The 14494-nt window shown below is 37.6% G+C and overlaps 1 protein-coding gene across 1 annotated transcript in view; it reads left to right on the top strand.

The window, feature by feature from the left end:
* Nucleotides 1-13021, top strand: part of LOC103779392 (multidrug resistance-associated protein 1-like) — a 19934-nt gene extending 6913 nt beyond the window's left edge. The window contains exons 7-19 of the mRNA XM_008947018.1: nucleotides 488-557; nucleotides 1514-1574; nucleotides 2304-2523; nucleotides 3002-3156; nucleotides 4190-4345; nucleotides 5370-5569; nucleotides 6189-6315; nucleotides 8743-8844; nucleotides 9381-9524; nucleotides 10160-10318; nucleotides 11295-11461; nucleotides 12210-12404; nucleotides 12910-13021. Of these exons, the coding sequence (XP_008945266.1) occupies nucleotides 488-557; nucleotides 1514-1574; nucleotides 2304-2523; nucleotides 3002-3156; nucleotides 4190-4345; nucleotides 5370-5569; nucleotides 6189-6315; nucleotides 8743-8844; nucleotides 9381-9524; nucleotides 10160-10318; nucleotides 11295-11461; nucleotides 12210-12404; nucleotides 12910-13021 (1868 nt within the window). The remainder of the gene's footprint in view (nucleotides 1-487; nucleotides 558-1513; nucleotides 1575-2303; nucleotides 2524-3001; nucleotides 3157-4189; nucleotides 4346-5369; nucleotides 5570-6188; nucleotides 6316-8742; nucleotides 8845-9380; nucleotides 9525-10159; nucleotides 10319-11294; nucleotides 11462-12209; nucleotides 12405-12909) is intronic.
* The last annotated feature ends 1473 nt before the right edge of the window (nucleotides 13022-14494 follow it).

Here is a 14494-nt window from a genome sequence, read left to right as displayed (position 1 = left end):
TCAGCAGGATGGATGGAAAACATATCTTTCTCTTAACAGATCTGTTGACAAAAGTAGCATCAAATATAAAAAAGAAGAAAAAACAAAAATCCATTTGTGAAAGAAAAAAGTATTGACTCCTTTCCTTAAGACACAGAGAACAACAAGCTCAGTTTTCCAGCCATGATGCAAAAAATACTTTGAGACAAACACTATTATGAACATTTGCAGGGATACTGGTGCTTTCACTAAGCAAGAATGGAACTCCAAAGAGACTCTAGGCTCATTGGGCACATTTACCTGCTATCAGACTTCTCATAAATATAGTCTGTCTTGTGTAGTAGCTGTCCTAAGACTAGGTCAACATAAGGAATTCATAATTTGTAGTATCCCCATTCACCATTTTGTCCTCATTTTGTATTCCTAGCTTTTTGTACTGTAGCTGTCCACTCAAGGTATAATACTGAAAAGATTTTTCTTGGTTTTTTTTTTTTTTTTTCCATTATAGTGAGTTCTTCAAAAGAAGAGGGCCAACTGGACAAGAGTCTGCAACAAAGAGAACTGATGAAATGTAAAAGGTAAGATTTTTTTTTTATAAGTTAGCCATTGCTTAATGGCTAATGGTGCCAGGCTAGAACAACCCCAAGTGCTGAAGGCTGTGCCACTGCACTTCCCTGCATAAACATGGGTTAAGCCTGCATGCCTATTAGCTGGTGGCTGGAAAGCATGTATCTGGACCTCATCTGGTTTCACTTTATACAAAAGAAATCCAGTGAATGAGCTACTAGAGTTCAAGAGGCCCAGTTCTTGGGCTGGTTCACTGTGTGACCCAAAGTACATTAAGCAGGAACGAAGGAGACTTGCAGAAAACCAGCTGAAGTCGCTGATGTGGATGTACCCACAATTTTCTGGCAGAAATTTGACTTCCTAGTGTATTAACAAGTTGTTTATGCTCTTTGTTTTCCCCCTCTAACCTTGATTTGTCCTTTTCTACCTTTTAGAAAACTTCTGGGCTTTAAATTAGTTGAATGACCTCCTAGATCAATTTGTAAAGTCCTGCAGTGGTGTATTTGCAATGGCAGAAGATAGTGCAAACATGAAGTAGAAGAGACTCAACCTAGCAAGTTCAGTCAATGCATGACACCTAAGCTTAGCCACTCTGGTCTAGATTTAAGAGAATTGGATGTGTCCAATATCAAGTGCTAGTCCTGGGCCCAGATAAGGACTGAGACCTGAGCTGTACCACACTTACATGCCTCAGAAAAGGGTGGTCTTACATATCCAGCTGATGCCTATGCAGGGCAAGCTCGTTTTTATCTACACATAATTATAGAAGAAATTAAAAGGCCATACCTACTGTTGTCTTCTGACTATAACGTTAGTCTAACAATAACAATAGAGCAGCTGATGACAGTTTCTCTCTCAATAGGAAAAATATACAAGATTTTATAGTATCCATTTTTGCTTAGGAATAAATGCATATATTCTTTATATGATAATTCACAAGGAGATTTGAAAGTGTTTCTGTTTGCAGTTCTTCCTCTGATCAATGGAAAATACCCACTAACAATAAAGAAAAAGTTGCCACTGGTCGTGTAAGTATCACTAATAGTATTTATAGACATTTGTATTTATAAATATATACTATTTTACAGTTGCAGTTTTCTGTTTCTTGTTGTGGTTGCATGATATATCATTACTGAATTTAAAATAAATCTTACAGATTTTAACTAAACTTTAAGTACATACTCTGAGGTTTTATATTTTGATGATCTGCTACTGATTGTATTTTCATACTATATCTAGGTCCAGTCTTTTGCATATTTCAGAAAGAAGATTAAAAAAGCTTTTACCTCTGTTAAAAAAGCATTCTGTTTGTCTTTAGGAAGTTTAAATACCTGTGTGCTGGAGCAGGCACTAGAAATTTTGCATGGTAATACTGCTGCAATATTTTTCTATGTTAGAAGCACACTTTTTGCATTCTCCATTAAAAAAATCTATCATATGCTAGGGAGAGGGAAAAGAACAAGTAAAACAGAGTGTGGAGAAGGCCACAGCTTTCTGGGAAGCTTTAAGTATCACAATCAAGACTGCCTATAATAGGTATTGTTAAAGAGCAGAGTATAGTGGGAGAGGACACCTTTTTACAGTATGATTTTATATATGTAAGTTATCAGATTTAATTAAGACATTCTCTAAATTTATTTTGAATTTAATCTATCCAATTCCCATTATATAATGTATATGTGCCTTCAACAATGATAATGATTTTAAGAGTAGCTCAGTTTTTTACACACTCTTTTTTTTTTTATATATGTATTTAGATGAAAGTGTCAGTTGTTTGGAAATACCTCCAAGCCTTTGACTGGTGCTGGGTGTGGTTAACCATAGCTGCTTATTTAGGACAAAATGCAGTAGCTATTGGACAAAATCTATGGCTTAGCACCTGGACTGCAGAAACATCAAAAGTTAGCGATTTCACAGAATGGAAACATTCACAAAACTATAAACTTTGTGTCTATGGGCTTCTGGGATTCACTCAAGGCAAGTATGAGTATTTATGACTGTTTTCTCACCATTTGCCAAGTCTGATCTGCCGCGGTGTGCATCAGTAAAGAAATAATTCTGGTTGTTTCATAAACAGAATGTTATACAGCACAGTATGATAGTTTACCTTGGGGAGAGGAGATACACAGACGAAAATGCTGTTTAGTTCATGCTACTTCTGTGCGTCCTTGGAACATCCAAGTGTAACCTAATGAAACTATGTTGGCATCTCACTGAGGGAGAAAACCAGCGTTGATATGGTATGCTAGCATGAGAGGCTTAAATTGCAGGAAAAAACATACTTTGGAAGTAGTAAGGTGTATCGACAAAATACAAATATGTACATTTGTAAAACTAAGACATTGTGCATGACTGTTGGATTGCTCACTGTGGTACAGAGCAGTGACAGAAACAAGCTGCATCTCCCTTCTTTCCTCAGCCATTCACAGAGTCTTTTAATTTATCCATTTACAAGGTCTTCTTGTTTGCTGTGGTTCTTATGTGCTCACCAGGGGATCCCTGTGTGCTTCTCGGGCATTGCATCATCAGCTGTTAGACAACGTATTGCACCTTCCTCTTCAGCATTTTGAAACTAATCCAGTTGGTCAGATCATCAATAGATTCACAAAGGTAAAGGGTAATTAATTTCCATTTAGTGTTGCTGAAAAATTAAAGACATCTAAGTGAATGCAATATCTAGCAATAGAAAGATGTTTCAGTGCATAGAAACTTAAAGAACTGTCTCAAGCTATTTTCTTACAGAATCATCAAAACATATTATTAGTAGAGGTTGTATAGATCCTATCCCAGATCAGGAGGCCATTCCTTAAAGACCATTCCTGCAGTACAGTGAGTTTACCAGATCTAAACTTGATCTGTTTAAAAAAAAAAAAAAAAACAAAAAAACTGTATTATTCTTTGATAGTATATTGCACATCAAAATCAAATATTATTCTCAAAACCAATTATTATATTAAATTCACATTCTCAGAGGTATATTGACATAAAGTGAATGTTATTTTCTATTTTTATAGTGTTTTGGCTTTAACTGGAACCTCTAATACACAAACCAGGTTATTTACTGTGACTCTAGTACTTCCCACTGTAATTATAACTAGATAGTTGCTGACTGCTTCAAATACAGTGACTGTTGATGGCTGTGTTCTCTAGAACAGACACAAGAGTGCTTGTATGATACATTAAAAGGTCAGCTGATTTAGATTTCACTCAAGCCTTGTCTTTGGTAGCAACGTATTATAAACTGGGTTTGAGGAAGCTTTACCATGTACAGTGAGAGATTAGTAATATTACACTTCTAGAATTATTAACAGGGGTATACAAGATTTTGATTCCTGATGTCTGATGTGCTTTATGTAAGCTAAATAGTATTGAGCAGCAAAATAGCAAGAACTCTCTCTTTTTGACTGCACACACTCTGAGCTTGTTCTCTGACATGCCAGGAGTAGTCTAAAAGCTATTATGTCTGTTTCACTTTCAGAAAAATAATAATTATAAGAATACATTGCATTAGGATGTAATCAGCGATGATCCTACTAATTTTTTATTGAAGATCTTTTAATTTTATTCCATTTTTAAATTATGTATTCTCAGTTTTTAGTGGAATTTACTCACAAAATGGTGATTCTTCTGTGCATTGTTACAGGATTTATTTATAGTGGACGTACGTTTCCATTACTACTTACGAACTTGGCTAAATTGTACACTAGATGTTATTGGAACCATTCTAGTTATCACATCTGCCTCACCACTATTCATAGTGGTGGTTATTCCCCTGGGATACTTCTATTTTACTATCCAGGTAAATGCATTAAGCTTTTCTAAGTATTTCTAGATGTATCTAGATGTATGTGGATGAAATACTCAAAACAATCCAGGATACAGGCTTAAATTATTCCTTGCTGGAATAAAAAACCCAAACCACCACAACCATATATATGTATATACAGAACACATCTGAAATTGCTTTCAGAAAAACAATTTTATGTTTCTTAAAAGGAAATTGGAACACTTTTTGGATATATCCTGTAATGCTTGGGAACTGTTAACAGCCTGGATTTTTAATTTCTTTTATTTTTTTTTTTTTCTTGGGAAGTTACCACTTTGATATAGATCCCACCAATAAATTTGATAAATTTACCTGAAAAAAAAATGAGGTGTATATTATAGTGAAAGTAAAAGTTGAAAGGTAATCCTGAAACAGCAGATGTGAAATAGAATTATGCCTAAACTACCTGTGCTATTTTTTGTCCAGAGTGCCAGTTATGTGAAACCAAAAAGTTTCAGAAAGATTAATGGCTGCATTCCTGTTTCTTAATGTGCAAAGTATGGTCTGAAAGACCTTAAGAGATTCTTACTGTAGGAATATAGAGGAAGGAAAAGAGTGCCTGTATTCAGTCTCTGCTAAAGAATTTAAATACAGACATAATTACACTGAAGAAATAAAGGCTGACTTTCTTCTGAGAAACAAGTGGGACATTCTAATTTGAAAGTTTACAAGAAGTTTTAGTTGGTTGTTACACACCTCTTGTGATATAGCACATTTTCCATACATTTTGGAGATAATGTTCTCCTACTTTAACCTTGCCAGTAATTTATATATTGCACTTATATAAGCATTACAATGTTACTGTGTCCCAAGAGACACACTTTGTTTTTTTCTATAGTTTGTTTCTGTGTAGACACTTCCAACCTTTCCGTATTCAAAATTTACAGGAATTACTTAACAGATTACTTAACTGGAAATAAACATGGCAAATATTTTAAACAATGTAAAAGAGACTGTAGCAACCTAAAATGTCTGTTTTGTCTTACTGTTCCATTAGAGATACTACATAGCGAGTTCACGACAAATTCGGCGGCTAGCAGGAGCATCCCATTCTCCTGTCATCTCCCACCTCAGTGAGACTTTTGTAGGACGATCAACAATTCGAGCATTTGGCCACCAAGAGAGATTCATTAGAAAAAATAATGATGTTGTGTATGAGAACTTAGTTTACTTCTACAACAACGTCATCTCAAACAGGTACTTTCCAGCAGTTCTGCATCTGTGACTGGGATAAGCATATGCTGTCCGGGATAAGAATATTAAAAAGAGTTTACCAAAAGGTCATGAGCAAAGACTATACTACATATCAACTAAGAATTCCTCGTATAAGTTTATGAATTAATCAAATTTATATTTCAGTAATCTATTTGGAAGCAACATGATGTCTGTTCCCACAGGCACCAGGTAGGTCTTGAGAGTGGAGTCTTGGGTTTAAGGAAGTACGTCCATTTCCTGTCCTTCCTTTCTGGTTCAGTTCAGCTACAGGCAGAGATTAGCAAGGAGAAGGTTTACACTTCTGTTTTTCAGTTATATATGTGGGTCTTATCCAGACAGAAAGAGTAGGAAAGCAGTATGAGGAGTGAAGGGAGTACCAGCCAGGAGCAGAGAGACCTGCTTTTTATTTTCAGTGGAGCTACCAATTCTAGATACGTCATATTCCTTCTCCAGCCCATCCGTAAAATGGGAATGATAGTAATTTCCTCTTTTCTAAAATGGGTAAACTGCTAAAGTAATGACCTCAAAGATTTGGTATGTTCCCTATGCTATAAAAAATTTGTGAGTAATTAAATTCTTTCTTTGCTTTGATTTATTACAGGTGGCTGTCTGTCAGGCTTGAATTTTTGGGAAGTTTAATGGTATTCTTTGCTGCACTGTTTGTGGTACTGGCTGGAAATACAGTGAGTTCGTCTACAGTGGGTTTATCAATATCCTATGCTTTAAATGTAAGTAATGGTATAATGCTTTTGCTGCTGCCACATTGTGTTTGAAAAAGGAAAAATACATATAATGATGTTGAGTAGATTAATATACATGGTGGCATCAATGAAACTCTGTCTTATGGAGAGAACAGAATTTTCTTTCGAATTCCATTGATTCTTGGGAAGCTTCACATTAATTATTTTCCACTTCTGAATTTAGATGAAACAACAATTATTATTACAGATTTAAAAATCAAGTTAAGAATATTAGCTATGGTTTACTTTTAAGTGTTCTGTTAAATCAAAGAAAAAGCCTAGTCATGTGCAATTACACTTCATGTTTGATTTATTTCTTTTTTTCACTTACTGAGTGTTAAGTAGGAATGCTTACATAGAAGTTTAATAAAATCATTTACTATGCCATTGTCCTTGTAAAAGTAATATGTGAGAGCCACATTTGAAATGGGTCTTGAAGTAAGGTAAACTGTATTGATAAGTTGCTAGTTAAATCTTACATATTATATATGCACAAAATAAGCATCCAAGTCTCTTTAATCATGTGATACTTAGGTGTCTAGTGGTGTCCAGATTCTCACTGTGGTAAGTGCTTCAGAAACACAGCTGACAGATACTAATGATTAGAAATACAAAAAAAAAAATATACCTGCCATGGCATATATACATCACCTCCAAGTCACAAGAGTTTCATTTTCTGTTATTCAGAGACAGAACAATCTCCTTTATATCATTATAGACCTGGTGATCATAGAATCATAGAATGTTTGAGTTGAAACGTCATCTAGTCCAACCCCCCTTCTTTAAACAGGGACATCTCCAATCAGATCAAGTCACTCAGAGCCTCATCAAGACCTTGAATGTCTGCAGAGATGGGGCCTCCACCACCTGTCTGGGCAACCTATTCCAGTGATCTCTCATCCTCAGGCTGAAGAACTTTCTCCTAACGTCTAACCTGAGTCTACCCTTTTCTAGCTTAAAGCCATTACCCCTCGTCCTGTCACTACAAACCCTTGTGAATAGACCCTCCCCTGCTTTCTTGTAGGCCCCTTTCAGGTACTGGAAGGTTGTTATAAGGTCCTCCTGGAGCCTCCTCTTCTCCAGGCTGAATAACCCCAACTCCATCAGCCTGTCCTCATAGGAGAGCTGCTCCAGCCCTCTGATCATTTTTGTGGCTCTCCTCTGGACACACTCCAACAGGCCGATGTCCTTCTTGTGCTGGGGGCTCCAGAGCTGGACACAGCACTCCATGTGAGGTCTCACCAGGGCAGAGCAGAGCGGCAGGTTCACCTCTCTCCATCTGCTGGCCATGCTTCTTTTGATACAGCCCAGGATCTGATTGGCCTCCTGGGCTGCTGCTGCACATTGATGGCTCATGTCCAGCTTCTTATTTACTAGTACCCCCAGGTCTTTCTAAAAGTGAACTGCTTTCTAACATGTCCTCTCCCAGCCTGTATTGGTTATGTTGGTTGCCCCTCCCCAGGTGCAGGACCCTGCACTTGGTCTTGTTGAACCTCATGAGGTTCACCTGAGCCCACCTCTCCAGCCTGTCCAAGTCCCTCTGGATGGCCTCCCGTCCCTCTGGCACATCAACTGCACCACCCAGCTCAGTACCCTCAGCAAACTTGCTGAGGGTGCCCTCGATGCCACTGTCTGTGTCGTTGATGAAGGTGTTAACAGCACCCGTCCCAGTATGGACCCTTGAGGGACACCACTTGTCACTTTTGCCCAGCTAGACATAGAGCCATTGTGATGACAGTCACAGGTACTGCATTTTTTCACCTTTCTCTCATGTAAAATTGACACCATTCTTTCTTTGGTTACATAGAATATCTTAAAATGGCTGACTCTAAGAATTCTTTTGGCTCATTTTTTTCCTGTAGAAGTGGGGATATTTAACCAAAGAATTGGTACCACAGAAGTGCAGAGGCATTCCCAGTGCCTGAAGATGACAAATTTGGCAGACATGGTAGACCAAATACATACTTCCATTATGTACAAACAAACACACACAAATTTTGTACAACAAAATTCTTTGTCCTATATTGCTAGCTTACTTTGCCTAGGGAGTAGTGCAATAATGTACCCACAGTATGAGCTACATATGTTCTTCCTTTCAACATATCCTATAATGTCTCTGCATTTTCTGTTGATCCTGAAATAGTTTCAGATTGTTGGAGTGGTTACATTAGTGAAAATTACAATTGCCATTGGGCAGTGTGAAAGCAGACAAGAAGTGCTCAGAGGAACGCTGTGATTAATGCTTTTCTAAGTAACAGTTCACTTGGCCTGCTATCATTTTCTGTACACTTTTTGGCTTCTGTGATTAAGTACCCAGTTTATGAGGCAATTAAATTCAGGGTAAGTTTTGAAATCAGTATGCTGTGTTCTAGGAGAGTCAGATTTTTACAGTGTACAATGCAACTATTTCCCCAGATAATTCAGAGTCTAAATTTTTGGGTGCGTAAAGCATGTGAAATCGAGACCAATGCAGTTTCAATTGAACGAGTTTGTGAATATGCAAAAATGGATAAAGAGGTGAGCATTTTTCTTGAATATTCAATTTATGTGCATAGAAAATAATTAACTTTGACTTTAGTAGTTGGTGAGTGGTAATAGCAGGTTATAACTTGTTATTAAATACTTTCTCGGTTTTTTTTACATTGAGAATAATATGTAGTTTCTTCAGTACTCCTGTTTTGACAGTAAATTTCTTGGCATCATTCTTAGCAATAGAATTTGTAGTAAAACTAATGCAGCTAAAGCTCAGGTAAACTCTTTCCACGCTATCTGCAACCAAGAGGAGCATTTTAAGAGGAGAAGAGAGGAAGAGAGTCCTGTAAGATCTGGAGAGAGGTGTGTTGCAAACTGATTTGCCTTAGTTATTGTGCTTTTCTGAAAGTAGTGCCCGTGTCACGTATGGAGGTGTAAGAGCCTTGGTGTGTCTCAGAAGCAAGATTCTCTTCTGCTTCTTCATTCTCTCTTACCCTTTCCCAGTGCTTGTTTCTTAACCTTTGTTCACTTTGTAACACTTTTACTGTAATATACTGAAATATCAATGGTTTTAATTCCAGGAACCGTGGATAATGTCCAAAAGACCACCAGTGGGGTGGCCCGATAGGGGAATAATAGAGTTTCTTAACTACAAGGCTCAGTACAGGAAGGATCTTGGTTTAGCCCTGAAAAATATCTCTTTTCAGACACAGAGTAAAGAGAAGGTACCGTATATAATAACAAATATCACAGAGGTATAAATTTGTGTTTCTCAACTTTCTGCTTCAAAAAGGTTTTATGTGAGGAGACTCCAGTACTAGATACAGCAAGATGATGTTGAACAGGGAAGATGTTAAGTGGATAAGACATCGAAGAGAAGACAAATGAGAGAAGTATTTTCTCCTAGTATGTAGAAATTCTTATCCCTGTAAGAAACAGAGATAACATTTTATTAATTTGGCAGTTTTAAGGAAGATCTCAGTTTTAAGTTAAACCTCTTTTCCACTGTGCTGAGTATTTATGTACAGATATATGCTTACAGATAAGTGCTAATCAACTTATCGAGGAACACCAGGTGAACCTAGTTTAAAGTTATTGGTTTGAGCTGAGAAGTGCAAGACAAAAGGGAGGGGAAATGGAACCGGGCATAGGCTATACAGCTTCTGAGGCAGAGCTGTGATGGTGAGTCATGCGTTACAAAGGTGACTTTTAAACAGTTTTATCCACCTGTAGGCTTGCATAGTGGTGAAAGAAATTGAAGTTTTGAACTGAAAGTTGAAACTGAATTCACTAATCATTTTTCATACAGAATGTATAGAATAGAAAGTTATAGTCTTTATCCGAAAACTTCCTGTTTCAGGTTGGAATTGTCGGAAGAACAGGAGCTGGTAAATCAACACTCACAAATTGCTTGTTTAGACTCATAGAGGGATCTGAAGGCAAAATAATTATCGATGGAATTGATATATCAACTATTGGACTCCATGACCTACGTGGAAATCTCAATATTATTCCACAGGTGAGATGGGGTTTAGAGATAACGCTTTTTTTTTACTAACAGAAAACACTTTTTTTTTTAAATTATAACCCCAAAGTCCACAAGCTCCCAAGCGACAGAGGCAAAACAGTCCAACAGAATTTGCGCAGTCTTTGAAAACAGGCTCTGTTATGGCCTATCAGGTTTTAGAATTGAATTTTTTAGTATCTCAGCTATTTGATTAGACAGTAATCTTAAATAATGCTGGCATAATGCTTTCCTTAAAAATGTCACAACTGCATATTGTTTATAAAACAATTCTATGTATAAAATCTGTGCAGTTATTCCTACATTGTCAAATACTGCCTTCTGAAATTTGCCTTTTTAAGAAAAAGGCTTTTGTGTGCATCCCCCCAAAAGAAAACTGCTTAGAAATAGCTACGGAGTGCTTGTTTTTATAGTTTTGATAGTGCTGGATGTGACCCATATGCATCCTGGCATGTACTAGTCTACGTGTGCTTTTCCAGACATTCCCTACTGCATTCAGTGTACACAGGCTAGTGATGCTCATTTATGAACTAATTGCTGTTGGTTTTATTGCTGAATATGTCACCTTTCCTGTAGGAAATTAAGAATATTTGATTTACAGTCATAGCCTTCTAATTTTTCTTAACACTGCTCATTAATGTAGTATGTAGAGCTTCACAAACCTGACAACAGTAGTAATTCATATGTTGTTGCAGTTGCCAGTTGCTGGGCGGGTCTTCAGTCAGACATAGAACCGTTAGCACAAAAAATGCATAAGAAACCTTTGGTTCTTTACATTTCACCTTAGTGAAAACCTAAGCACCCACATGATTTTTGTCTTGTCATCCACAAGCTTCAAAATGTTACAATTTCCTTCGTAAAGCTTCATTTCCAAAATCATTTGTCCCAGTTCCCTGTGTTAATGTAAGGATTTATGGCAGACTGTTCTAGGTGTGTTGGAATTGTGCACTCACATTCTGCTGTTATGTAGGACCCTGTCTTGTTTTCTGGGACACTGCAGTCAAATTTGGATCCACTTGAAAAACACTCTGATCTTGAACTGTGGGAGGTACTAGAGCTGTGTGACTTAAAGGATTTCGTCCAGTCACTCCCAAAGAAACTCCTTCATGAGATTTCAGAAGGTGGTGAAAATCTCAGGTACATAAAAAAGAAAATGCTATTGCAGTTATTTTCTGGTACTGTAAAACGGTATGTTCCTTCTAGAAAATTTACATCAGAAAGTATCAGTATAAAAATGACACTTCTCACCTCATTCTAAGTAGAATGGTTCTGAGTTTCTCTGAGGTGGCCAACTGGTCACAACTGTGTAAATCCTGTGGCCTGTGTTGTATGGGCAGCCAAGGAAGTAGACAATTTTCAGCTGAAGTATATGAGTAGGTGTAAAGGAGCAGGGGGAGGGAGGAAATCAGTGAGCTCTAGGATACAAATACGGATGCATTCTGCAGCAAAGGGGCAGGCCTTAAATGGAGGGTACTGAGTGCCACCTTGAATTGTTTTTGAGAGATCATTTTCAGGAATCGGCTTCCAAAAGGGATATGCCACAGCTAACATATGGAAATGTCCAAATCTTTACACTGAGCATTATTAAAAAATGGTCTAGCATTCAATCTCATTTATTCCAAGTCCCCATTATGATGTGGTTATAGAAATTGAAAGCAGGACAAGGTTTATGCTACAAAGTCTGGCCACAGGTGTTCTAAGAGTCACAACTTAACTGGTGTGCTAAGCAAGAGGAAATCAAAACTAAGAGAACAAGGTGAACGTACTTCACTAGTCTTTTTGGCAGTACAGAGTAGTGTTAAGAAAGGCAGAACTGATAGCTCCCCAGTAATCCCAGCTGTGTGTTGTTGTGCCTGACCCAACCTTTTCAAATGCATTTTCCCAGCGTGGGGCAGAGGCAGCTGGTCTGCCTGGCCCGCGCCTTGCTGCGGAGGACAAAAATCCTGGTCCTCGATGAGGCGACAGCCTCTGTTGACGTGGAAACAGATAACCTGGTGCAGTCCACCATCAAAAGAGAGTTTTACAACTGCACAGTATTAACTATAGCCCACAGGCTACATACAGTCATGGATTCAGAGAGGTAAGTGAGTTTTGGTAAGCCATTTTAAAAATAAATGTCTTCCTTCGAAAGCATCAGTTTTTAGACTTAACAGATTTTACACTACAACACTTTTCACATTAGTATCTTTGTATCTGTTTGATCCAAGGTATCACAAAAGACTTGAGCAGCAATATTAATTAAATATCGACAACCCGTGTTCTGTTTCCCCCTTATAATTACAGAATTAATTTAGTATTTTTCCTGCTAAGGAACAGCTATAAGCTACTATTAAGACCACTTAATTCCCTAGAGTAAATGGACCATTGTAACATTTTTACCAATTAAGCAAAAATGCCATTTTTCAAAAGGCTTTTTTAAATATAGGAGTTCCTAGCTTTAGAAATCAATGAATTATCTAGGGTAATGATGATATTTCTTCTAAATAAGAGTTCTCATTACCCAGAGCCATTTGTGTTAGGACTGGAAAATGAGATTGAAGAGCTGATTTTTCTTCTGCTGTAATCTTTCTGCTTTTGCATTGTAGAGTACTTGTTCTGGATGCAGGAAGGATCCTGGAATACGATACACCACATAATTTGCTACAACAAAAAGGTGCCTTTTCTGAAATGGTTCTAGAGGCTGGGATAAGAAGATGAAGAACATTAATGAATGAATTGTTAATAAAGACAAGCATTCCCTAATCCAGTAAACACTCAAGGGATATCTGGCATTCCACATATATATGGAACATTTCATATTCCAAATACAATAACTAGCTTGCCTAAAAGCTCCTTAGAGCAGTGCTATTTACTACAATGACAACCTGTATACATTGATCAAGTTTCTTAAAATAACTCTCTAATTTCATAAGAATCACTTATTTTGATCAAATTTGCACTGAAACAACATAATGAAGAAGTAAATTCCATGGCATATTTTAAGTGTTGCAGTAGTAAAGACCGACTGAAAAATAAATCTTGCTGTTCACACACTGGTTTTAACTTACTTTAAAAAAAAAAATACTTAATGAAGTTGCCCTGACATTATGCTCACTTAGTTAATATATTCTTATTATGACTGCAAATTCATAAAAAAATAAAACTGCCTATTGTGTGAACATGCAGGCAGGTGTCACATGGCAATGATTTTTAGGACAGACATACATGTTTGCATGTGTACTTAGGTAACACTTGAGGCAATAAAATTGCTACATTAATTTGCCTTTTGACTTAGTGATTTCTCAATAACTGAAAAATCATTTCAAATAACTGAAAACCGTGTCTTGTGTATCTAATTGAGCATTACAACACTGCATTGTGGAAGAAACCCAGAAAAAAATGGAATCAGGTGCAACTAGCTCTTTGCTAGCAGATTTTAATGCAAACCTCAATACTAATTACAGCAGCAGGACAGGTTATGTACATTTACTGAAAGTATCAGATAAATATGCCTATGCTTCTGTAGGCCACATAAATATTAATTTTCATTTTTTACTACAGTTCCTAAGACTCTTCATATTTAATACCAACTCAGTCAGTGTAATCTTACCTTCAAAATCAGAGCGGAACCTTCTCACACCAACATTTATCTTTCCTGCAGCATTTGAAGTGCCATAGGCAGGTTCTTCTGGGGCTCTGCTTCCCCCAGCCTTGTCCCAGTCCCTTACCCACCTTCATGCTCACCTCCAAGCCCACCCTTACTTGAACGTATCACAGGAGGAACTGGAGAGAACTGAAATGAGTGCCATTCCTAAACAGAATCGCCTCCCTGCTCCTGCTGCACCTGGGCACACTGCTGGCTCATGTTCAGCCAGCTGTCCACCAACACCCCCAGGTCCTTTTCTGCCAGGCAGCTTTCCAGCCACTCCTCCCCAAGCCTGTAGCATCACCTGGGGCAATGTTGTGACCCAAGTGCAGGACCTGGCACTTGGCTTTGTTAAACCTCACACAGTTGACCTCAGCTCATTGCTCCAGCCTGTCCAGATCCCTCTGCAGAGCCTTCCTACCCTCAAGCAGATTGACACTCCCACTTAATTTCATGTTATCTGCAAATTTTCTGAGGGTTCACTCAATCCCCTCATCCAGGTCATTGATAAAGGTATTAAACAAGATTGGTCTTAAATTTCCCTA

This window comes from Merops nubicus, unplaced genomic scaffold (assembly GCF_000691845.1).
Source record: "Merops nubicus isolate BGI_N331 unplaced genomic scaffold, ASM69184v1 scaffold34419, whole genome shotgun sequence".
Lineage (NCBI taxonomy): Eukaryota > Metazoa > Chordata > Aves > Coraciiformes > Meropidae > Merops > Merops nubicus.
This window is presented reverse-complemented; position numbering and strand designations above follow the sequence as displayed.